This window comes from Mauremys mutica, chromosome 2, assembly GCF_020497125.1.
Source record: "Mauremys mutica isolate MM-2020 ecotype Southern chromosome 2, ASM2049712v1, whole genome shotgun sequence".
NCBI classification, from domain to species: Eukaryota; Metazoa; Chordata; order Testudines; family Geoemydidae; genus Mauremys; species Mauremys mutica.
In genome coordinates, this window is record NC_059073.1 from 2627841 (window position 1) to 2653346 (window position 25506).

General features: G+C 48.5%; 2 protein-coding genes across 19 annotated transcripts in view; one reads left to right on the top strand and one right to left on the bottom strand.

The window, feature by feature from the left end:
- The window catches only part of IQANK1 (IQ motif and ankyrin repeat containing 1), a 231893-nt gene extending 224098 nt beyond the window's left edge, over positions 1–7795 (top strand). The window contains exon 16 of the mRNA XM_045003407.1: positions 6770–7795. Coding sequence (XP_044859342.1) covers positions 6770–6824 — 55 coding nt within the window. The 3' untranslated portion in view covers positions 6825–7795. The remainder of the gene's footprint in view (positions 1–6769) is intronic.
- Positions 1–25506, bottom strand: part of SCRIB (scribble planar cell polarity protein) — a 222903-nt gene that overhangs the window by 34451 nt on the left and 162946 nt on the right. For 10 of the 18 annotated variants that reach the window (XM_045003401.1, XM_045003390.1, XM_045003396.1 and 7 more), the window contains 9 exons: positions 23829–23879; positions 23331–23372; positions 19864–19989; positions 16423–16521; positions 16182–16229; positions 15613–15772; positions 10970–11144; positions 8964–9053; positions 8350–8538 (listed from right to left, as the gene is read on the bottom strand). In XM_045003401.1, coding sequence (XP_044859336.1) covers positions 8350–8538; positions 8964–9053; positions 10970–11144; positions 15613–15772; positions 16182–16229; positions 16423–16521; positions 19864–19989; positions 23331–23372; positions 23829–23879 — 980 coding nt within the window. The remainder of the gene's footprint in view (positions 1–8349; positions 8539–8963; positions 9054–10969; positions 11145–15612; positions 15773–16181; positions 16230–16422; positions 16522–19863; positions 19990–23330; positions 23373–23828; positions 23880–25506) is intronic. The other 8 variants (XM_045003397.1, XM_045003395.1, XM_045003388.1 and 5 more) reach the window with 3 other exon arrangements.

Consider the following 25506-nt stretch of genomic DNA (forward strand, 5'->3'; position numbering starts at 1 on the left):
AATGCAGTTATGTAACAAAGAAAATCTGTATTTGTAAGCTGCACTTTCACGATAAAGAGATCGCACTACAGTACTTGTATGAGATGAATTGAAAAATACATTTATTTTGGTTCATCATTTTTACAGTGCAAATATTTGTAATAAAAATATTAATATAAAGTGAGCACTGTATACTTTGTATTCTGTGTTGTAATTGAAATCAATATATTTGAAAATGTATAAGAACATCCAAAAATATTTAATAAATTTCAACTGGTATTCTCTTGTTTAACAGTGCTATTAATAGGGATTAATTTTTAAAATTGCAATTAATTTCTTTTGAGTTAACCGCATGAGTTAACTGCGATTAGTCGACAGCCCTAATCTAAACCAACCCAGTGCTGTGTTTAATATAAAGTGAATGTTAACTCCAATGTGACAAGTTGCTAGGTATTGTATCTTTAAAGGAACAAATGAATCTTAATGTCTCTCTGAATGATCCAGGAGAGGGCTGGACTTTGCAGAGCACACAGTTTGGGGAAAATTCAAGACTGGGAGGTGCTGGTGTTGTTGTGCCAGGTATAACCAAGGCTGGTGGAGCCAGAGTGTGTCAGTGGTGTAACAAGCAAGCTTCTGGAATCAGAATGGTTGCGTCAGGGCGTCTTAACCAGGGGCGGCTCTAGACATTTCGCCGCCCCAAGCACGGCGGCATGCCACGGGGGGCACTCTGCCGGTCGCCGGTCCTGCGGGTCCGGTGGACCTCCCGCAGGCGTGTCTGCAGAGGGTCCGCTGGTCCCGCGGCTCCACCGAAGCGTGCTGGGGCTTGGCTTGGCGTGGCGTGCTGGTTCCTGGAGCCGCCCCTGGTCTTAACACACACACTCAGTGCAGACTTGTCTGCTGGCTGGGAATGTTCAGACAAGAGAACCACATCGGCAAGACATTTTGAGGGCAGGCGGTGACGCAACCCTTCACTGGTCTGGATTGCACCCTAGCATGTACCACATGGGAACTGAGAAAACTGTCAGCAGACTCAAAGGGCAGCAGTGGGATTGTAGGACTGACAAGAAAGAAGTCAGCTCCTTGTCAGATGGAACCTCACAAGACATGCCCTGAAATGCAAAAGCTCTGACAGAAAGAAGTGGTCTAACAAGCAGTAGTGAAGACAAAGTCCACAAACAAGTCCTTGCCTCTGCACTGAAGAGGGATGAAGAGCACGTTATGGCCCTTACCAACCATGTCATCAACACTATAACAAACCCACTTGACCTTAAATCCCATCCAGAGGTGCTTATCAACATATCTACTGTAACATCAGATGTACAAGAGTTTCTACACAAAATACTAGATGTTGGTGAAGAATGAATGGAGAGATCTGAGAGAGGTGCACTTGAATCTGATGGGGCATGTAGCTTCTTCAGCCCAGTCAAGAAATCTGGCATCAAAAATTTGCTGCCATGACTAAGATGACCAAATTTGAGTCTGGCAAGGGAGGGGCAATCACACAGGAATCAGTTCAGAAACTTTTTCCCATAGAGCTCTGTCCTCCTTGTAACAACCTTTTATGTGCTTGAAAATGGTTATCGTGTCCCCTCTCAGTCTTCTCTTTTCCAGACTAAACAAACCCAATTTTTTCAATCTTCCCTCATAGCTCATGTTTTCTAGACCTTTAGTCATTTTTGTTGCTCTTCTCTGGACTTTCTCCAATTTGTCCACATCTTTCCTGGAAGGTGGTGCCCAGAACTGGACACAATACTCCAGTTGAGGCCTAATTAGCACGAAGTAGAGCAGAAGAATCACTTCTCGTGTCTTGCTTATGACACTCCTGCTTATACATCTCAGAATGATGTTCGCCTTTTTTGCAAGTGTTACACTGTTGACTCCTATTTAGTTTGTGGTCCACTATGACCCTCAGATCCCTTTCCGCAGTACTCCTTCTCATGCAGTCATTTCCCATTTTGTATGTGTGCAACTGATTGTTCCTTCCTAAATGGAGCACTTTGCATTTGTCCTTATTGAATTTTATCCTATTTACTTCAGACCATTTTCCCAGTTTGTCCAGATCATTTTGAATTTTAATCCTATCCTCCAAAGCACTTCCAACCCCTCTCAGCTTGGTATCTTCCGCAAACTTGTACATGTATTCTCTATGCCATTATCTAAAGCACCGATGAAGATATTGAACAGAACCAGACCCAGAACTGATCCCTGTGGGACCCAACTTGTTATGCCCTTCCAGCATGACTGTGAACCACTGATAACTTCTCTCTGGGAACAGTTTTCCAACCAGTTTTAAACCCACCTTATAGTATCTCTGTCTAGGTTGCATTTCCCTAGTTTGTTTATGAGAGGGTCTTGTGAGACAGTATCAAAGGCTTTACTAAGGTCAACAAGCCCAAGACTTCTACAGTACTCAGGAAGAAACAGACACAAGGATGCCTCTGCATGTTGTATGTGCCAATATAGCTTTTGGGTCTCTTGGTATCAAAGAAACTATAGTAATTAGGTCATTTGATACAGATGATTTGGTCCTTGCTGCGCACTACTTTCCAAAAATGGAACACATAGATAACATGTGGATTGAAACAGGCACCATTACCGGCACAGTTGACAAGTGTCACTCTATACCTGTGCAGACAATTTGTGACGCACTCACTCCTGACTTCTGCAACATACTTCCTGTTGCACATGGATGTGACTCTGTGTCATCCCTATTTGGTACCAGGAAAAAAATCTGTGTTTAATGTTGTCAAAACAAAGGGAGCTTACCATTCAGAGATCTTGCCAAATTAGGAGAGACTGACCAACAAGCCACAATTTCTGCATCAAGGAAGTTGGTAATAGTGCTGTATGACCAGAGCAACAAAGAAAAGGAGACCCACAAAGACCTCAATTGTTTGTGCCTCAATCTAGCCAGCAAAAAAGACAAGTCACTGGCCAAACTCCCACCATGTGAGAACAGTTTTGAAGAGTGTGTCAAAAGAGCATCTTGGCAAACAAAGATTTGGATGTCTTAACACATAGGTAACCCAGATGTTGGATCTTTATTGCAACATGGATGAAAAAATGTAGATGATGAACTACTTCCTGTATTCTTCAAAGGCCCAATGGCATATGAGCTTCTACAAGATCTTATGTGTGCCTGTGCCAGTAGTGGCTGCTGCACAAACAACTCTGTCTGTAGTAAGAACACTCTTCCCTGCACAGAACTGTGTCCATGCTGAGGCAGTGAAGACTGTGATAATTGACAGAGATCATAATAATGAACAAGATGATGATAATGGTGTTGACTAGAAATGTCACCAGCTTTTACATTTCAATTATACCTGTACAAATGTACTATTAGATTTTATTTTACCTTTTAGATTGTTGCTGCAATACTTTGAGGTCACAAAGAAATCCAATTGTATTTCTTGAAATAATACAGAGTCATTAAACTAACAGAAATGAATGCAAATATTTCAAAGTGGTCATTTTAACATGTTGAGGGTGTCATTGTTTATCCCCGTTTTCTATGGTAATGGCACCAGTTGACAGTTCCACATCATACCTCACCGTTAAGTAGCCATCATAAGCTTTCAATAATGTATAATGTGTATGTATGTAGAGATGGCACATTAAGCTGACCAAATCGGTGCTGTTTGCTGCTCGCCTATAGTGTGTTTCCCACTCTACTGGGGAATAGAAGGAAGTTCATTGTGATAATGCAAAGTTTTGAAATATGCTACGTGAGTGTTTGAGTACAGGAGAAATGTCCCATAAAGTGGCATATCCTTGCTTTTAAAGGCTTGAGTTGGGGGATTTCAGTTATTCAACCTTAATCCCTTTAAAACAGAGCTTTTGTATATATATTTAATAAGAACATAAGAATGGCCATACTGGGTCAGACCAAAGGTCCATCTAGCCCAGTATCCTGTCTTCCAACAGTGGCCAATGCCAGGTGCCCCAGAGGGAATGAACAGAACAGGGAATCATCAAATGATCCATCCCCGTCACTGATTCCCAGCTTCTGGCAAACAGAGGCTAGGGACACCATCCCTGCACATCCTGGCTAACAGCCATCGATGGACCTATCCTCCATTAATTTATCTAGTTCTTTGTTGAATCCAGTATAGTCATGGTCTTCACAACATCCTCTGTCAAGGAGTTCCACAGATTGACTGTGTGCTGTGTAAAGAAATACTGCCTTTTGTTTGTTTTAAACCTGCTGCCTATTAATTTCATTTGGTGACCCCTAGTTCTTGTGTTATGAGAAGGGATAAATAACACTTCCTTATTTACTTTCTCCACATCAGTCATGATTTCATAGACCTCTATCATATCCCCACTTAGTTGTCTTTTTTCCAGGCTGCAAAGTCCCAGTCTTTAATCTTTTCTCATATGGAAGCTGTTCCATACCCCTACTCATTTTTGTTCCCCTTTTCTGAACCTTTTCCAATTCCAATATATCTTTTTTTGAGTTGGGGCGACCACATCTGTACGCAGTATTGCAGATGTGGGCGTACCATGGATTTATATAGAGGCAATATGATATTCTCGGTCTTATTATCTATCTCTTTCTTGACGATTCCCAATATTCTGTTAGCTTTTTTGACTGCCGCTGCACACTGAGCAGATGTTTTCAGAGAACTATCCACAATTATTTCAAGATCTCTTTCTTGAGTGGTAACAGCTAATTTAGACCCAACTGTTTTATATGTATAGTTGAGATTATGTTTTCCAATGTACATTATATTGCATTTATTAACATTGAATTTCATCTGCCATTTTGTTGCTCAGTCACCCAGTTTTGTGAGATCCCTCTGTAGCTCTTTGCAGTCTGCTTTGGAGTTAACTATCTTGAGTAGTTTTGTATCATCTGCAAAGTTTGCCACCTCATTGTTTACCCCTTTTTCCAGATCGTTTATGAGTATGTTGAACAGTACTGGTCTCAGTACAGACCCCTGGGGGACACCACTGTTTACCTCCCTCCATTCTGAAAACTGACCATTTATTCCTAACCTTTATTTCCTATCTTTTAACCAGTAACTGATCCCTGAGAGGATCTTCCCTCTTATCCCATGACAGCTTACTTTGCTTAAGAGCCTTTGGTGAGGGACCTTGTCAAAGGCTTTATGAAAATCTAAGTACACTATATCCACTGGATCACCCTTGTCCACATGCTTGTTGACACGCTCAAAGAATTCTAGTAGATTGGTGAGGCATGATTTTCCTTTACAAAAAACTATGGTGATTCTTCCCCAACAAATTATGTTCATCTATGTGTCTGACAATTTTGTTCTTTACTATAGTTTCTACCAATTTGCCCATAATTGACATTAGGCTTACTAGCCTGTAATTGCCAGGATTGTGTCTGGAGCCCTTTTTAAAAATTGGCATCACATTAGGTATCCTCCACTCATCTGGTACAGAAGCTGATTTAAATGATAGGTTACAGACTACAGTTAATAGTCCTGCAATTTCACATTTGAGTTCCTTCAGAACTCTTGGATGAATACCATCTGATCTTGGTGACTTATTACTGTTTAGTTTACCAATTTGTTCCAAAACCTCCTCTAATGACACCTCAATCTGGGACAGTTCCTCAGATTTGTCACCTAAAAAAATGGCTCAGGTTTGGGAATCTTCCTCAGATCCTCAGCTGTGAAGACCAATGCAAAGAATTCATTTAATTTCTCTGCAATGGCCTTATCATCCTTGAGTGCTTCTTTAACATCTCGATCATCCAGTGATCCCTATATGGTAAGTATTGGAGGCAGCACAGAAAAGGGGAAAGGGTGACACCCCCACATATAACTTTCCCCTTCTGGTATGTGGAGATATGCACAGAAAGCAGATGTTTGAAGTGAGGGGTGAGGAGACACCAAGCTAGGGGGAGGGGAGGGGAACTGTGTGGGAGAGCAGATCTTTCTCTGCCACCCCTCACACCCGCACAATGATGCAGAAATCTCTGAGAAGGGGGAAGCCTGTCATGTGCCATTCCTCTTCCACTGGGCCAGTCACAGCGCCTCCGAGCAAAGGAGACCCTGTTAAAGCTACAGAGGTTGCAGAGATTCCATAGTGGGGAACCTCAGGTGCTGTTCCCTTTGACTATGGAACGTATATAGCTCTCATTGCCATAGGAGCTGAACAGCTCACAATGTGTTTAACGTGTTTCTCCTCATGACACGCTGTGTCCCCATTTTACACATGGGGAATGGAGGCACAGATATATCAAGTGATCTGCCCAAGGTCACACAGGAAATCAGTGGTGGAGCAGGGAATTCAACCTGGTTCTCTGGAGTTCAAGCCCCAAACCATGGACCATCCTTTGTTTCCTGAGCTGGGTTCATGGCATAGACTAGTTCTTCCCAGTTTTCTAACCAGAGTGCAGGGGAAGCCATCATCCCTGCAGGCCTCCTGATGTCAGTCCCATTGGAAACAATGGGATATGGAGGCAATCTTAGTAGTGGCAGGTTCACTGCCAGACACCATAACTTTAGTGAAGAGGCAGCCATCTTCCCTAAGGGCACTCTTTGACTTCATTATCCTATAAGTTATGGGAAATGATGGTTATTTTGAATAAGGCCAAATTGTGAACTTTAAGGGCAAAACTTAGACATGAAGATTGTTAGTAACTTTACTTAATAACCACCTAGTTTCTTCAAATGTACATTTAAGACTATCTTTTCAGTTTGTTAGCTAGAAGGTGCCCCAAAAAATGAGAGAAATATTTCTTAACAGACTAATTTTTAATTAATTTACACTTCAACTGTTACCTGAAAAATTCTCAGAAAATTCCATTCCTTTTCAGATTATGTGCTGTAAATTTGGGGAAGATACACTGTTCTCTCCATGAAAAACAATGAGGGAAAATCCCTGATTCAAGTGGAGAAACAGAACCCATCTTTAATGACAGCAGTGCTCTATGTCATGTGCCATACAAGTGAAAACCCCTGACACCATGCTTGGGGAGCAGAAATGGCCAGAAGGGAGCTAGGAGAGCGAAGAGCCATTTACAGCAGAGTGTACAATGTGACACGGCAGCAGAATGAGACCAATGCTACTTGGGACTGCTCTACAGAGGCATGAAATGAAAAGCAGAGATAGTCCTTAGTAATACACTGACTGAATTGCCATGCCTATATCTGGGTGCCTCGCATTAAACAGGGAAGAAACTTCAGAGAGAAGCAACAGTGCTCCGGCAGCCAGAGGGCCAGATTTATAGAGAGTGATTATTCAGAATGCCACAAGATGCGGAGAAATTAAGGAAGTGCTATGGAAGAACATCCTGGCTGGAAGAGGGATCTGGCTGGAGAATCATCCCCTCCCAGAGGAAGGAATGGGAACCCTGTTGCTGAGGTATCATCTCCCCAGGGAAAGGGGGATGAGCCCCAGTTCAGTGAACATTGGTTCAATCTGGGTTTAAATAACTATAAAAGGTACAATAATACTACGTGACCTTTCTAATAACACGAGTCTCTCAGCTTTCCAGCCTCAAACCAATGCACTGGCTCCAGCATCTTCCATCCAAGGCTCTCGAAGACTTTACTAACATTAACTCATTCACCCTCATAGCCTCCATGGGAGGAAGAACAGTAGCATTATCCCCAACATACACAGCAACATAGGAATTGCCAGACTGGATCAGATCCAAAGTCCATCTAGTCCAGTATCCTGTCTCCAGCAGTGGTCAGTACCAAGTGCTTCAGAGGAATGGGCAAGAAACCTTGCAGTAACAATTGTGGGATAATTTACCCACATGAAGATCGCATTCTAACTCCTAATAGAGACTGTCTTAAATCCTGAAGCAGGAAGTTTTATCTCATTTCCAAAATGTTTGCTTGCATTCATTGTTATAACTTTGGATATGTTTGTTACCCATATGAGTGTTCAATCCGTATTTGAACTTTGCTAAGTTCTTGGCCTCAATGACACCTTGTGGTAATGAGTTCCACAGTCTAACTGCAAATTATGTATGTAGAAAGGAATTTCCTTTTATCAGTTTTGCATTTGCCATCTTTTAAGTTTCATTGCATGTCTCTTTGTCTGATACTATGAAACAGGTGGAAAAAACAGGAGCAAAGAGAGGGAAGGGAATTGTGCACGGTCACATGAACATCAGTGCCTGAGCTGAAGTCAATACAATGAGAGTTTATTGTCATGAAGACCTACACAAGTGTTGCTAAAGTGTAAAGAAGAGACAAACCCCTCAAGTTCCTGTCGGAGGTAGACAGGATTGGATAGACAGATAGGCCTGTGCACTATGTTCTGGCCACTACTCCCTTACTCCTGGCCCCTAAACATTCCCTCTCTCTGATGCTACAGATTCAATGCCACGACATCAGACCCTGCTAGTAAAGAGAGAGGGATAGCAGGCTCCCCTTGACTCACCGTGCTGCCCTCCACATGGCTCGTTTCTCTGCCTCCAGGGCCCGGCGCTCAGCTGGAGACAGCTCCTTCTCCTGGGTACTTAGGAACTCAGGGCTCTGCATCCGCAATCGCTCCTGGTGCCGTCGCTCAGCTTTGGCCGTTCGCACAGGTGCCCCTGCCTCTCCCCCTCCTGGGTAAACTGGGATCAGTCTGGGAAGAGAGGCCAGGAATAACAAAGGGCTTGGCCCACCCCACCCTCAAGTACCCAGACTTCCTGCTCTCTTTCCTCAAAGGAGAGGTCCACCTTGTACCCTGCCCAAAGCCCTGAGCCCCCGCATGGATCTCCTCAAAGGAAGGGCCCCACCTCATCCCCTGCCCAACCCCCCCAGGCTCCTGGCTCTCACTAAGTACCCAACCCGTGCCCCCCACACCCTGTACCTGACCTGTGCCCCCCAACACCCATCCCTCCCCAAAGACAGGTCCCTGCTCCATCTCCCCCACCTCCCCGAAGCCTGCCTGTTACCCCATTCCCTGCTGAATGGCCCACTATGTGGCAGTCTGTGGGCAGCAGGCAGGGAAGGACAGGGGCTGTTGCAGTGCAGTGTTGCTCCTCCCCCTCCAGAGTCCCCTCTTACCCAGACATAGAATTAGGCCTCTGCTCGGGCTTGAATCCTTCTTCTAGTGAGTTTCTCTGGGAACTGCTGTGCTCATCTGCCTCAGAGATCCTGGCAGCAACACAGACATGTCAGCCCAGCATGCTGGAGGCATGCGACCCTGGAAGGTTCAGAGCACAGATCCCCCTTCCCATGGACCTGAGCCGCAGGAATCAGACACTGCAACTCAGCTCAGTGACGTGGCCCTTGATGCATTTACCTGACAGCCTTGGTATCATGCACACAGAGCTCATCCCTCCAGTCCCATCTGCCATGGGGAGACGCCTTCAAGCGCATGTGAGCAGGGATCAGTAGGAATGAGTCACCCGGTAACCAGGTCAATTGGTGAAACCGGAACTCGCAGATCATGGGAAGAGCCTCCCAGGTCCTATGGCAGAACCTCACGAGACTGGGAGCAGGCTGACAGGTACACATCCTCTTCACTCTGCCTGGTCTTTGTTATCATTGAGACTGCCAGCACCTGCCCTGTAATCTGGGAGCCCTCCCCCTTCCTTCCACCTCCAGGCTGGGGATTTCTCCTCCGAATCTCGCAGAGCCCACTTTTCTCTCCGTTCTGACATCATGGGCTCTTAGCAGGTCCAGGCCCCATCATGTCCCATCTCCATTATCACAGCTACATCCTCTCTGATGTATGCATCTATCTCACCCCAGACAGGCCATCCAAATTCATCGTCCTCACCCAGAGGTCTGACTGTGTCACCCTGACCTGCTGTATCAAGTGTCAATCCAGCCCTGCTCCCTGTGACTGATGTCAGATCTCTCTGAAGGCACAAAGTCTGCCCTCAGGCAGCCCTCTAGAACTAAGTGAGGGCAGACCTGCGCTAAAGGCTGCATCCTTTGCAATGCCATTGGCCCAGTGTGCCCTAGGTATAAGTCAGCACAGAATCTGGCCCTGAATAAGCAGCCAAATATCTTATTTCCTATCACAATATTGCCAACAGCTGCCTGTTCCCACCCAGACTAGAGATAGGGAGTTGATGGGGGAGAGGAGGTGTAGCTGTTCCCACCCTAAGTACCTTCCTTCTATTAAACTCACTGGAGACCAACTGAACAATCAGCCCGAGGAGCAACTGAGCCAGTGATGTGGTGCCACAGAAACACTCTCCAGAGCTCGCTGTAGGATGGACTGGCCCACAACCCTTTAGCACAGCAAAGGGAGAGCACCAAAGGGAGGCCACCTCCACCCCACCTTCACAGAGTGATGCATCTGGCTGTGGAGAGAGGAGGGATAAACTGCCTCTGCAAAGACTGCATGTTTGGCTGCTGCCATTTACTGTTTGCCAGGAACCCAGTTTAGCATGGCAGTGCAGGGGGGAACCCTCACCATGGAGGTGTAATGCGAGGTGTTTCTGGACTGAGACTGAATGAATACAAATGCTAATGGGGAGATGGGGAGCAGAAACTGGAGCCAACATGAGGACATGGACTGTCCCCAGTGTGGTCAGGCAGCATGAGAAGACTCTAAGCCAAAGTCTACAAGACGAAGATGCTTGGCCCTTTGGCCCGAGGCATGGTTCTGCCGCAGCTTATGGGGAAAGAGTCAGATAGACAAGATTCTGAGAAAGTTCAAAGGCAGCAACCTGAGCTTTATTCCGTTTGAAGCCCAATTCTCCACCTGTAAAGTAAATCTGCAGGGAAAGGAATGAAAGCAGCAGCACCAATGCAGAACCGCAGCCTGGGGAGAGAGACTCCAGCAGACCCAGGCATAAAGCAAGAACCTAAGGGGCAGGGCTTGGCACAGGCTCAGCAAAGAGGTGTGTCCCCCCAACCTAGCCACAACTACAATCAATGACTCCAGGGCAGCCACTCATTTGAGAACAAGGACCTGGAGACAAACTGCATGCCCTGTGATGCCCAGTTCCCCCGCAAAGGTGGTGGGGCCTGCCCAGATCTCCCCATCTGGGGAAAGGTGATGCTGGCATACTCCTAGGACACAGAGCTGGATCTGAGCTGCCAGTCAGTCTTACCGAGTTGCCGGGGACTGAATGCTACTTCCATTTAGTCTCTTGATCTTGTACTCCACTCCTTCGATGATGACACTGGACTGCATGCTCATATCGGGCATCAGCTTCCCCACATCCTCCTCTTCCTCTTCCTCCTCCTCCTCCAACAGCAGAGCCCGTTTCTGCTGCAGTTTACGAGCTGCCAAAATGAGAAAGACCCATATGCGTGGGGAGAGAACTGCAGAGCTGGCTGCCTGCAGTGATTCCCATGGCCACCGAGGTTCATGGTAGGTCCTTTCCCTCTAAGGGCCTCGCTCACTCTCTGCAAGATTCTGTAACTCATTCTCTGCAGTTTCTGTAACTGTCTTTGAGTCTATTCCCTCCCTGAAGACACACTTCTCTTCAGCTCTCTTAGAATCTACTCCTTTCCCAGCCTCGATGCCTTTCAGCCTGCTCTCTTAATCACTTCTTTGTAATCAGCAAAACCTTTTCCCTAGCTTTCTTCCTGGCTATAACCTCAGAGAGTCTCCAACCACTTCACCCTCTGTAACTCCTCCGCCTAGGAGCCAATGAGAAGACCCCCTGTAGAGATGGATCCCACAGGATATGATGTTCATGTCAGGGATCAGACCTCTAGGAGTCAACAGCCAGATTCAGACCTGTCCCTCCATGGGCACAGAGCCCCAGGAGCTAATGGGCAAACATCATCCCCCCAGCTCAGCTGACAAGCAGACCCCCTCCACACACATCAGGGACAGTGCCATGAGGAGTCAATGGGTAGGACCCTGCTGGGGGGATGGAGGTCAGATGAGTTGATGATCCTCTCCACCCAATGGAGGCCAGAGTCATGGCAAGGGACGGGCAGAACTCCACCCTCCTCCCATGGGCACAGACTGTTCAGAGGAGGCCTATATTCTCATTGATTTATAGACTCATAGGCTTTAAGGTCAGAAGGGACCATCGTAATCATCTAGTCTGACCTCCTGCACATCGTAGGCCACAGAACCTCACTCACCCACTCCTGAAATAGACTCCTAATCTCTGGTTAAGTTACTGAAGGCCTCAAATCATGGTTTAAAGATTTCAAGTTACAGAGAATCCACCATTTACACTAGTTTAAACCTGCAAGTGACATGTGATCTGTGCTGCAGGAAGGCGAAAAACCCTCAGGGTCTCTGCCAAACTGACCCAAGGGAAAATTCCTTCCCAACCCCAGGTATGGTGATCAGTTACACCTTTCACCTAAGATGGGTTTAAGCATGCATGCAGGGGTTCCCTCACCAAAGGCTCTTAGGCAAAGTAAGCTGTCATGGAATAAGAGAGAAGGTCCTGTCATGGATCAGTAACTGGTTAAAAGATAGGAAACAAAGGATAGAAATAAATGGTCAGTTTTCAGAATGGAGAGAGGTAAATAGTGGTGTCCCCCAGGGGTCTGTACTGGGATCAGTCCTATTCAACATATTCATAAATGATCTGGAAAAAGAGGTAAACAGTGAGGTGGCATGATGGGGTCTAAATTAGCCATTACTACTCAAGAAAGAGATCTTGGAGTCACTGTGGATAATTCTCTGAAAACATCCACTCAATGTGCAGTGACAGCCAAAAAAGCAAACAGAATGTTGTGAATCATTAGGAAAGGGATAGATAATAAGACAGAAAATATCATATGGCCATACTGGGTCAGGCTAAAGGTCCATCTAGCCCAGTATCCTGTCTTCCAATGCCAGGTGCTTCAGAGGGAATGAACCCCTGTCGCCCATTTCAGCTTCTGGAAAACAGAGGCTAGGGACACCATCCCTGCCCATCCTGGCTAATAGCCGCTGATGGACCTACCCTCCATGAATTTATCTAGTTCTTTTTTGAACCCTGTTATAGTCTAGGCCTTCACAACATTCTCTGGCAAGGAGTTCCACAGGTTGACTGTGCATTGTGTGAAGAAATACTGCCTTTTGTTTGTTTTAAACATAAGAACGGCCGTACCGGGTCAGACCAAAGGTCCATCTAGCCCAGTATCTGTCTACCGACAGTGGCCAATGCCAAGTGCCCCAGAGGGAGTGAACCTAACAGGCAATGATCAAGTGATCTCTCTCCTGCCATCCATCTCCATCCTCTGACGAACAGAAGCTAGGGACACCATTCTTACCCATCCTAGCTAATAGCCATTTATGGACTTAGCCACCATGAATTTATCCAGTCCCCTTTTAAACATTGTTATAGTCCTAGCCTTCACAACCTCCTCAGGTAAGGAGTTCCACAAGTTGACTGTGCGCTGCGTGAAGAAGAACTTCCTTTTATTTGTTTTAAACCTGCTGCCTATTAATTTCATTTGGTGACCCCTAGTTCTTGTATTCTGGGAATAAGTAAATAACTTTTCCTTATCCACTTTCTCAACATCACTCATGATTTTATATACCTCTATCATATCCCCCCTTAGTCTTCTCTTTTCCAAGCTGAAGAGTCCTAGCCTCTTTAATCTTTCCTTGTATGGGACCCTCTCTAAACCCCTAATCATTTTAGTTGCCCTTTTCTGAACCTTTTCTAGTGCTAGAATATCTTTTTTGAAGTGAGGAGACCACATCTGTACACAGTATTCGAGATGTGGGCGTACCATGGATTTATATAAGGGCAATAATATATTCTCAATCTTATTCTCTATCCCCTTTTTAATGATTCCTAACATCCTGTTTGCTTTTTTGACCGCCTCTGCACACTGCGTGGACATCTTCAGAGAACTATCCACGATGACTCCAAGATCTTTTTCCTGACTCGTTGTAGCTAAATTAGCCCCCATCATGTTGTATGTATAGTCGGGGTTATTTTTTCCAATGTGCATTACTTTACATTTATCCACATTAAATTTCATTTGCCATTTTGTTGCCCACTCACTTAGTTTTGTGAGATCTTTTTGAAGTTCTTCACAATCTGCTTTGGTCTTAACTATCTTGAGTAGTTTAGTATCATCTGCAAACTTTGCCACCTCACTGTTTACCCCTTTCTCCAGATCATTTATGAATAAATTGAATAGGATTGGTCCTAGGACTGACCCTTGGGGAACACCACTAGTTACCCCTCTCCATTCTGAGAATTTACCATTAATTCCTACCCTTTGTTCCCTGTCCTTTAACCAGTTCTCAATCCATGAAAGGACCTTCCCTTTTATCCCATGACAGCTTAATTTACGTAAGAGCCTTTGGTGAGGGATCTTGTCAAAGGCTTTCTGGAAATCTAAGTACACTATGTCCACCGGATCCCCCTTGTCCACGTTTGTTGACCCCTTCAAAGAACTCTAATAGATTAGTAAGACACGATTTCCCTTTACAGAAACCATGTTGACTATTGCTCAACAGTTTATGTTTTTCTATGTGTCTGACAATTTTATTCTTAACTATTGTTTCGACTAATTTGCCCGGTACCGACGTTAGACTTACCGGTCTGTAATTGCCGGGATCACCTCTAGAGCCCTTTTTAAATATTGGCGTTACATTAGCTAACTTCCAGTCATTGGGTACCGATGCCGATTTAAAGGACAGGTTACAAACCTTAGTTAATAGTTCTGCAACTTCACATTTGAGTTCTTTCAGAACTCTTGGGTGAATGCCATCTGGTCCCGGTGACTTGTTAATGTTGAGTTTACCTGCTGCCTATTAATTTCATTTGGTGACCCCTAATTCTTTTGTTATGAGAATACTGCTGGGCAGGAAGAACAGCGTTTAAATCTTGGCTTCTTAGTTTTCACATCTGCCATAGAAGACACTTCAATATGGAGTCAAAGCTTACTTATCGTTGCTAAAAACTACCTATCCAAAACTGTAACTACTATGTACAATCTTAATAATGTAAAACCATAAACCAAAATGTTTTTAGATAGCACTTGTATCAAAAATAGTATCTGGATCCCAGGTCCAGAAAGGTTGGTAGTCTGCTGATGCTGGCGGCTGGAAGGAGTGCTGCAACACCTTTTTATAGCCTCGACCTTAGAACCTTCAAAACAGTGAAGGGAGGGGCAGGAGGCAGCATATGAGTACTTCGATGGGCACTGCTAACTAATGTTAACTGTCAGAGCTGTACAGGCCAGCTCATCCCAGGAGCGGGAATATACAGAGGCCAAGCAAAGGGGAACCTCAGCTTCCATTTAAAAAAAAAGAATGTTTGTAGCACTCCTGGCTGTGGAGAAAAGCTTGAAAATGTGACTCATTGGGGCTCAAAAGCCAGAAGGCAAAGAAAGACCCAACATGTATCATTTTAAAGCCAGTCTCATGATTTTTCAGGCCTAACCACAATTGTTTACTATTTTACTGTAATATTGCTTGAGACACCCTCCCCCCAATAATAATAAACCGGAACCCAGGAGCCAATGGCTGGAAATTGGAAGAAATTTCCAATTCCAACCATCCAAGCAGCAGGGTTCTGGAACAGCCTTCCAGTAGGAGCAGGGGGCCAAACAGCCCAACTAGTTGTAAGGTGGAGCTTGATGAGTTTATGAATGGGATGATAGGACAGGGTTGCCTATAATAGTAGTGGACTGGATTCAGTGACTCAGGAGGTCCCTTCCAGTCCCATGTTCAATAGGTGGGATTCCCCACTCTCAAAAGCCAACAGGCAGGGGACAGATCCCCCCAAGAGCCACAAAAGAGAAACCTAATACCCCAACACTGACTCCATCGCACCTTCCTCCTCCTTCATTTTCTTCAGGTCATCCTCCCCCACCAGGGAGACACGCTTGGGGGGCTTCTCCACCTGCTGCTGTTTCACCTCGATCTCAAAGTACTTTTGCCTCTCACGGAAGGATCGCTGCTCTGGGCTGTGCAGTCCCCCCGATGACAGCATCTGCAACAGCCACAGCAGCATGTCAGCCACTAAAAGACCCTACCCCATCTCCAATCCCCCCAGGCAAATGCCCATGCCTATGTTTCCTGTGTCCCTACCCCACATCCAATCTCTTCAGGCACGTGCCCTGGGCCCACCTTCCCTGGATCTCTGCCCCATATCTAATCTCCCTGGGTATATGTCCCACGCCTGCCTTCCCCAGGTCCCTTCCCCATATCCAGTCCCCTTCACGCACAGGCCACATGCCTGCTTTCATCAGGTCCCTACCCCATGTCTGAACCCTCTCTCCACTCTGCCGCAGATGGGAACTTTGCCTCCTATCTACCCACACTGGGATTCTGCACTTATCCCCCAACGTCTGTGATCACAACTCCCAACTCCAACTCTATTTCCAGCCACTGAAACTCACCTCAGGAGAAGCTTTAGGTTTCTCGGTGCTTGTCTGACCATGCGTCTCCTGAGGAGAGAGAGAGAAAAGGGAAACGTTTTGAGAGAGGGGCCCTCTTTGTCTTTGCCTCACCCATGAAACAGAATAGCACCTCCTGCCCCCATTCTCAGTCCTGACCTACCTGTGATGCTCCCAATATCCCCATCGTCCCTGCCACCCCGGTGTCTGTGCAGCCAGGTCATCATCTCTGCCCCACCCCTACCTTATTTGCCTGTGACAGAGGCACCGCTGCAAAGGTCTTGTATGCCTGCTTGACACTGACTGGGACATCCTCAGGAGAGGGAGGTGAGGGGGGACGCAGCTGCAGAGAAAGAGACAGAAGAGGTCAGGATAATCATAGCTGCTATAAATGAGAACAGGAAAAGAACCAGCCCCTTATGTGTGCTGAGACCAGAGGGTGGAGCATCAGAGACAGAGCCCCCAGCCTCGGGCAGAGGGGGGAGTAGCTGTCATGCAAAGTGGCTTCCTTAGACATGAGCATGTTACACTGCTGGCTCTCATGTCCTGGATAGGCCAGTGCCAATGCTTCTGCTGGTGGCAGAGCCTCCTGGGTTCAGTGAGGGTTTCACAGGTGGCAGTGCTGCTCCAGGCTCCTCGGGGATTTCGGCTCAGCCACTCCAGCTTATGTCTGCCTGCAAACAATGGGCTCTCTGGGTAGCCATACACTGGACTCCAGTTCCTGAGCCTGGACTGGGTATGCCAGTTTTTAGATTAACTCACTGTATTTGTAAAGGCCAAGACTATATCAGAGTTTAGGTTACCTCTCAGCCTTGTCTCTGGTGCCAGTCCAGTTATCCCTGTAAGAAGGCCCGGCCGTTTCCTCCTGTATTTCAGTGCAGGGACTATTGCACTCCTACTTAAACCAGCGTCAGAGCAGGTGCCCCCACACCCCTACATGGAGGGCTCCTGTAGATTTCTGTGGTCCTCTTACTGCATTGATCACATCTCAGCTGCCTTCAGTGAATGTGCCACCTACGACCACTGCCTTGACCTCCTGCCTCCAGCCTCACTGTGGTGGGGTGGTCACCCCTCTCCGGCCCTGAAGGGGTTAAAGCAGCCCTTGAGAGGGCTGTGGTGGGGAAAAAGATAGTCTGATTGGGGGAAGTAGCCACAGCTGGGGCCACACCCCAATCAGGCCACAGCTGGCCCTATAAGAGGGCTGAGGGCCAGAGGCTGAAACACACTCTCTCTCTCTCTAGTTTCTTGAGAGAGAGGGACCTGCTGCCTGGGAGCTGAGAAGGGTACCTGAGGTGGAGCAGTGCTGGGGAAGGGCAGAGGGAGCTGGGGAGATTCACCCAGGAAAAAACCCAGGCTGCAGGCCTTGCTAAAAGAGCCAAATAGGTACTGGAGCTACAGAAGGGCAGTCCAGAGATAGGCAAAGGCAGCTGGTCCTAACCCCCTTGCCGATGATGAGTGGTTTACAGACTGCAGTTTGCCCCAGTGAGCGGGGGCTAGATGATGACTGGCAGTAGCCACTGAGGCAAGGTGGGTTTAGAGGGTTGGGGGGTCCCCTGGGAGGGGAGACCAAGAGCGAGGGGGTACTGTGGTGAGCAGAACCCCTGGGCAAAGGGCATCGGGGTCTGGGAGGGACACGGGCCAGCAGCAGGCGGGACACCGGCCTGCAGAGGGTGCTCCGGGCTGGAAAGAGCTGATTCCCGAGATGACCAGCAGGAAGCAAGGCGCTGGTGAGTCGTTGTGGCGTCTGTGAGTTGTCACCCTGCCACACTCACCCTTGACTCTCTCTGATCTGGGTTCTCCTCTCTCCCCTGAAAAGGGAACACGTCTGCCCATATTCTTTACACTGGCTGCCTATAAACAAACTCCTCTGCTCCTAGCCCATTCCTTCCTCTATGGGGAGCAGTCAGGGCCTCATGACTGTGGGGGCAACAGCTTTCCTCACTAGTGGTTACATGGTCTCTCCCCTTCCATTCCACACTTGATTCCTTCCCTCTTTTCTCGCTCCCTCAGCCCCTTTAGCTGCCTTAACTCAGCCTTGCTTGCTTGCTGCCCTTCTCTTTGCTCTAACTCAGTGATTCTCAAACCTCTGTACTAGGGACCCCTTTCACACAGCAAGCCATTAAATTAAAAACACTTTTTAAAATATATTTAACACCATTATAAATGCTGGAGGCAACGTGGGGTTGGGGTGGAGGCTGACAGCTTGCAACCCCTCACATAATAACCTCGTGACCCCCCAGAGGGGTCCTGACCCCCCGTTTGAGAACCCCTGCTCTAACTGGCGATATCTATTTTTGTTTGGTTGCCTTCCCTTCTGCTCAGACTTAACAACAGTCTACCAATCTTGGAAAGAGATTTTAAAATACAGTATCTGAATCACTTGAACTCTAGCTCAGGGGTAGGCAACCTATGGCACGGGTGCCGAAGGCGGCACGCGAGCTGATTTTCAGTGGCACTCACACTGCCCGGGTCCTGGCCACCGGTCCAGGGGGCTCTGCATTTTAATTTAATTTTAAATGAAGCTTCTTAAATGTTTTTAAAACCTTATTTACTTTACATACAACAATAGTTTAGTTATATATTATAGACTTATAGAAAGAGACCTTCTAAAAACGTTAAAATGTATTACCGGCACGCGAAACCTTAAACTAGAGTGAATAAATGAAGACTCGGCACAGCACTTCTGAAAGGCTGCCGACCCCTGATCTAGCTCTTCAGCCTGGGTCTCATTGGGGCCCAGACAGGGATGTCTGACCAATTCATAATGTGACTCTTTGAGGCAGGCTGGGTCTCTCTCTAGATTTTCAATAGTGCCACACAGGCACTGTAAAAACGAGTAACAGGACCACTGGCCTATTTCCATGCCGCAAGTGGACCGTTGTTCTTGTGTGGTAATTCTTGCCAGGGCACAGAAACCCCATGTCTGGGCCCCTAATGTCCAGGCCACAGAGACCTGCAGAGATTCCTCTGCTCCTGATGCCATCTTATAGCAATTGCCAATGTGCAAGCAATCATTCTGCAAATCAGCAATGGCGCAGTGCTCCCCAGCGAGGGGGGCAGAGCCACACAGCTAGGCAACAGCAAGAAGCTGTTGGCTGTTGCCCTGGTGTGTGGGATAATCACAGGACAAAAGATCTACAGGGCTTTATACATCAAGAGAATGTAGTACCTTATAAGTAAATGAAAGTCTTGAGACTCTATCTGCACTGGGGATTTCAGCCACCGGTGCAGCTGCACTGATGCAAATCCTGGCACAGACAAACAAAGCCACCATGGTCCATTGTGCTGCTCACCCTGTTTGAAACCAGAGTAAGCAGAACTGGTGCAAATCAAGATTCTGTCTATCTTTTCTGGGTTCTCATCAGGTTAGCATCACTGGTGGTTAGCCAAAGATGGCTGTAACAAGGGCAAATCCCAGTGTACACAAGACTACGGAGCACCCAGCACTCCAGTGCCTTTCAGAGAGCTCCTGCAGGGACCAGAGAGGGTTGGTTGGCATTTGGGCCCATAATGGGCAAATTCCCTTTAAACCCAATGGGAATCACTAGGAGGGTGTGTGTAGCTTGCCCGCCAGGAAGGGTGGCACAACCACCACCAGGAACAGGCTGACTCAGCTCAGTGAGAAGGAACTGAGGTCCCTTCCAACCCTGAGATTCTATGATTCTATGAACTGCAGGCCACTTACAGAGTTCTGGACACTGGAGCATGACTCAGGTTGCTGGAAGGGGTTGGGGCTGTCCCTGCCCTCCGAACTAGGTGGGGCAGCATTTTGTCGCACCCGGGAGAGAGGCTGAATGACGCCCGGCTTGGTCTGCTTGTGCCCACACCACACAACAGGGAAAAGGAAGAGTAAGGGACAAGAGACAGAAAAGAGAGACAAGAAAAGTTAGGGCATGCAAAAGAGGGGGGCAGATCCTGTTTGAAACTCTTGGGTGCAACTTCTCCGCCACACTGCCAACCCAGTCAGAGGCAGCAGGCTGCAAAAGGGATAAAGGCACCTTATCAATAGCCCCCACTGATATGTGGGAGGGAGAGCAACAGCAGCTATCAAGCACCAGCCAACACCCCAGGATCAAGATGTGCAGAACTAGACACGCAATAAGGCCATGGCAGGGCCCCGTGGCTCCACACAAGCCCAGGGCACAAGCACAAGTCTACAGTGCAAGCAGGCAGCTTCCAGAGGTGCAGGAGGGAAGTGTAAGTACGTAAAAGCCTGGGGAGAATGTGGGAGTCGTAAATAGGAGATGCAGGTGACAAACAGTAGCTAATGCCTGGTGTTGTCAGGAGTGAGAGAGAAAAGGATGAGCAAGCACCGAGGGCTCCCGTGGCAGATTGGGGCAGAAGCTGGGATGTAAGAGGGGAGTGGGGTGTTGAGACTAAAACTACAGCTGGTTCCTCTGGGGTGTTTTGGGGAGATGAACAAATGTGAGACACTGGAGAGGGGGTAGCAGAGAAGCAAGTAAGCGAGTGAAAGAGAGCACCCACCACAGGAATGAGAGCCACCAGAGCAAGTACCAGAGGGAGCAAGGCTGTGGAATATTCACACTGAATTTTGAGAAAAGGGAAAAAAAAATAAGCCTTTGTGCATTTGTGCAAATGTGAGGACTGGCAGTGAGCAGCGTGCAAGGAAAGGAGAGTGTGTGGCCTGGCAGTAAACAGAATGCAAGGAAAGCAGAGGGCAAGACCTGGCAGTGAGCAGTATGTGAGGAAAGGAGAGCATGAGGCCTGCCATGCTCCAGAGTGCCAAGGAAAGAGAGTGCGAGGCTTGGTGGTGAGCAGAGTGTGAGGAAAGTATGAGAGGCCTGGCTGTGAGCAGAGTGCGAGGAAGGGAGAGGGTGAGGCGTGGGGGTGAGCAGAGTGCAAACTTGGCAGGCATCACAGTGTGAGGAAAGGCGAGGGGAGGCCTGGCAGTGAGCAGAGTGCGAGGAAAGGCGAGGCGAGGCCTGGCAGTGAGCAGAGTGCGAGGAAAGGCGAGGCGAGGCCTGGCAGTGAGCAGAGTGCGAGGAAAGGCGAGGCGAGGCCTGGCAGTGAGCAGAGTGCGAGGAAAGGCGAGGCGAGGCCTGGCAGTGAGCAGAGTGCGAGGAAAGGCGAGGCGAGGCGAGGCCTGGCAGTGAGCAGAGTGCGAGGAAAGGCGAGGCGAGGCCTGGCAGTGAGCAGAGTACGAGGAAAGGCGAGGCGAGGCCTGGCAGTGAGCAGAGTGCGAGGAAAGGCAAGGCGAGGCCTGGCAGTGAGCAGAGTGCGAGGAAAAGGCGAGGGAAGGCCTGGCAGTGAGCAGAGTGCGAGGAAAGGCGAGGCGAGGCCTGGCAGTGAGCAGAGTGCGAGGAAAGGCGAGGCGAGGCCTGGCAGTGAGCAGAGTGCGAGGAAAGGCGAGGCGAGGCGAGGCCTGGCAGTGAGCAGAGTGCGAGGAAAGGCGAGGCGAGGCCTGGCAGTGAGCAGAGTGCGAGGAAAGGCGAGGGGAGTCCTGGCACTGAACAGAGTGCGAGGAAAGGCGAGGGGAGTCCTGGCAGTGAACAGAGTGCGAGGAAAGGCGAGGCGAGGCCTGGCAGTGAGCAGAGTGAGAGGAAAGGCGAGGCGAGGCGAGGCCTGGCAGTGAGCAGAGTGTGAGGAAAGGCGAGGCCTGGCAGTGACCAGAGTGCGAGGAAAAGGCGAGGGGAGGCCTGGCAGTGAGCAGAGTGCGAGGAAAGGCGAGGCGAGGCCTGGCAGTGAGCAGAGTGCGAGGAAAGGCGAGGGGAGGCCTGGCAGTGAGCAGAGTGAGAGGAAAGACGAGGGGAGGCCTGGCAGTGAGCAGAGTACGAGGAAAGGCGAGGGGAGGCCTGGCAGTGAGCAGAGTGAGAGGAAAGGCGAGGCGAGGCCTGGCAGTGAGCAGAGTGCAAGGAAAGGCGAGGGGAGGCCTGGCAGTGAGCAGAGTGCGAGGAAAGGCGAGGGGAGGCCTGGCAGTGAGCAGTGCGAGGAAAGGCGAGGGGAGGCCTGGCAGTGAGCAGAGTGCGAGGAAAGGCGAGGGGAGGCCTGGCAGTGAGCAGTGCGAGGAAAGGCGAGGGGAGGCCTGGCAGTGAGCAGAGTGCGAGGAAAGGCGAGGCAGGGCCTGGCAGTGAGCAGAGTGCGAGGAAAGGCGAGGCGAGGCCTGGCAGTGAGCAGAGTGAGAGGAAAGACGAGGGGAGGCCTGGCAGTGAGCAGAGTGCGAGGAAAGGCGAGGCGAGGCCTGGCAGTGAGCAGAGTGAGAGGAAAGACGAGGGGAGGCCTGGCAGTGAGCAGAGTGCGAGGAAAGGCGAGGCAGGGCCTGGCAGTGAGCAGAGTGCGAGGAAAGGCGAGGGGAGGCCTGGCAGTGAGCAGAGTGCGAGGAAAGGCGAGGGGAGGCCTGGCAGTGAGCAGAGTGAGAGGAAAGGCGAGGCGAGGCCTGGCAGTGAGCAGAGTGCAAGGAAAGGCGAGGGGAGGCCTGGCAGTGAGCAGAGTGCGAGGAAAGGCGAGGGGAGGCCTGGCAGTGAGCAGTGCGAGGAAAGGCGAGGGGAGGCCTGGCAGTGAGCAGAGTGCGAGGAAAGGCGAGGGGAGGCCTGGCAGTGAGCAGTGCGAGGAAAGGCGAGGGGAGGCCTGGCAGTGAGCAGAGTGCGAGGAAAGGCGAGGCAGGGCCTGGCAGTGAGCAGAGTGCGAGGAAAGGCGAGGCGAGGCCTGGCAGTGAGCAGAGTGAGAGGAAAGACGAGGGGAGGCCTGGCAGTGAGCAGAGTGCGAGGAAAGGCGAGGCGAGGCCTGGCAGTGAGCAGAGTGAGAGGAAAGACGAGGGGAGGCCTGGCAGTGAGCAGAGTGCGAGGAAAGGCGAGGCAGGGCCTGGCAGTGAGCAGAGTGCGAGGAAAGGCGAGGGGAGGCCTGGCAGTGAGCAGTGCGAGGAAAGGCGAGGGGAGGCCTGGCAGTGAGCAGAGTGCGAGGAAAGGCGAGGGGAGGCCTGGCAGTGAGCAGAGTGCGAGGAAAGGCGAGGGGAGGCCTGGCAGTGAGCAGAGTGCGAGGAAAGGCGAGGGGAGGCCTGGCAGTGAGCAGAGTGCGAGGAAAAGAGAGTTTGCGGTCTCACGGTGAGCAGCATGTGAAGGAGGGAGAGTGTGAGGCCTGGCAGTGACGAGTGTGCAAAGGAAGAAGAATGAGAGGTCTGAGGGCAAAAGCACTTACTGATTTGCTGTCATCTTGCGGTGGGATGAAGTTTATGGAAGCCTGAAAACAGACAAGAGAATGTAAATTGAGAGTCCTAGCTGGAGTCCCCTGGGTCATCCTGCCCAATTTGAGAGCAATACCAGAACTCCCAATCTACCCTCCCCAGCTCCTCCTGTCATGTGTCACTCTGTTCAGCCCATGGCACCAACCCCCAGTGCCACCACAGCATAGCCTGTCCTAGCCCTGGCTTAACACCCCGTGCTCTCATAGCTTGTTACTGAGTTTGAGCAAAGCAATTGACACCACAGCTTTTCTGCCATGAAGCACTCACAGACACCAGCCCAGCAGCAGCTAGCAGAAAGGAGCAGAGGGGGAGCAGCTTCTATCCCCTTGGGGCCCTGGCCCGACAACTGCTCCCCACAGCACAGGTCTCAGCAAATACCAAGTCCGTGAGACAGTGGAGCCAAGGAACGTGCTAAGAGCAGCAGCACACACTGCACACCAAGAGGCACTTACAAAGCGAGTCTCCCTGCCTGACAGGTGAGCAGGCCGAAGGGCTGCAGGTGGCTGGAGAGGGGCAGCACCAGGGAGAACCGAGAGGGGAGAAAACCAGAGAAACACTGAAGACACCAGGGTTCCTGCAGGGAAGGCAGAGACAAGCACCCCTTTCCCCAGAGCTGAAACTCTCTTTCCTCAAGCCCCACAGTGAGCATGCTCAGCCTTTTCTAACCCATGGCAGAGAGAGGAGCCCCCAGCCCAACTGCTCTCCACCTACCACAGAGAAAGGACTCAGCACCTGCTTCTCAGCAGGGAACAACCCCTTCCCCACTGCCTCCACCCCACCACATGCAGAGAGAGGAGGCTTTGCTGGCTTCTCCCCTGCCAAAGGATCACAGGAGTTATCAGAAGGGACCATTATGATCACCTAGTCTGACCTTCTGCATAGCACAGGCCAGAGAACTTCAGCCAGGGATTCCTTCGAGACCAGTAAGTTGTGATTGAACTAGAGTGTGTCTTTTACATTATGAGATGCACATAGTTGAAGACCAGAAGGGATGATTATGATTATCTAGTTTGGTCTCCTGTCTATGACAGACAAAAGAATCCTGCACAGTGACTTCTGCATCAACTAAGTAAGTTGATCCAATGGTTAATTATCTTCACTGTTAAAAATTTGCAATTTATTTCTAATCTGAATTTGTCTAGCATCAGCTTCCAGCCAATGGATACAGGTTTTTTTGGCCAGTTTGAAGAGCCATCTTTTCTAGCCAGACTGAAGAGCCATACCACTATCAGAAATCCCTTCCTCATGTAGGTATTTGTAAAGCATGATCAAGTCACTTCTTAACTTTCTCTTGGATAAACTAAATAGATTTTTCTTTAATCTCTCACCATAAGGCAGTTTTTTCCAGACCTTGAATCATTCTTGTAGCTCTTTTCAGAACTTGTTCCAGTTTTTCAACATCCTTTTTTAAGTGTGGACACCAGAAATGGACACCGTATCCAGTAATGGTTTCATTAATGCCAAATAAAAAGATAATACCACCTTCCTACTCCCACTTGTTAATTCCCTGCTTGCATATCTGAGGATCACATTCACCATTTTAACTACAGCATTGCACTAAGTACTTTTCAGTGTCACTGCATTTCAGGATATAGTCCACATCTTGTAAGTCCTACATTCTTTGTTCTCAGATATATGATCTTGCATTTAGCTATAATAAAACACGTTGTTCAAATGAGCCCACCTTACCAAGTGATCCAGATTGGTCTATATAAGTGACCTGTCCCCATCATTATTTACCACACCACCAATTTTTGGATCATCTGCAAATTTTATTAGCAATTATTTTATTTTTTCTTCCATATCATTGATAGTGATAGTGAATAGCACTGGGTCAAGAACAGACCACAGTGAGAGCCCATTAAAACATCTCCTTTGATAACAATTCCTTTGGTATAATTACTTTTTGTGAACTATCCATTAAGCAGATTTTAATCCATTTAATGTAGGCCACATTGATTTTGTTGTGCTAATTGTTTTAAACATCAGAATGTCAATTGTCTGCATTTCCTAACAGCCTATTTGTACTCATCGCTATCAGCTTCCCCATTTTTCCATTTATATAAAGTCCAAGTCAACCACCCCAATCTTCCAAGGCAGAGAAGAGTATCATCATTCATTCAAGCATGT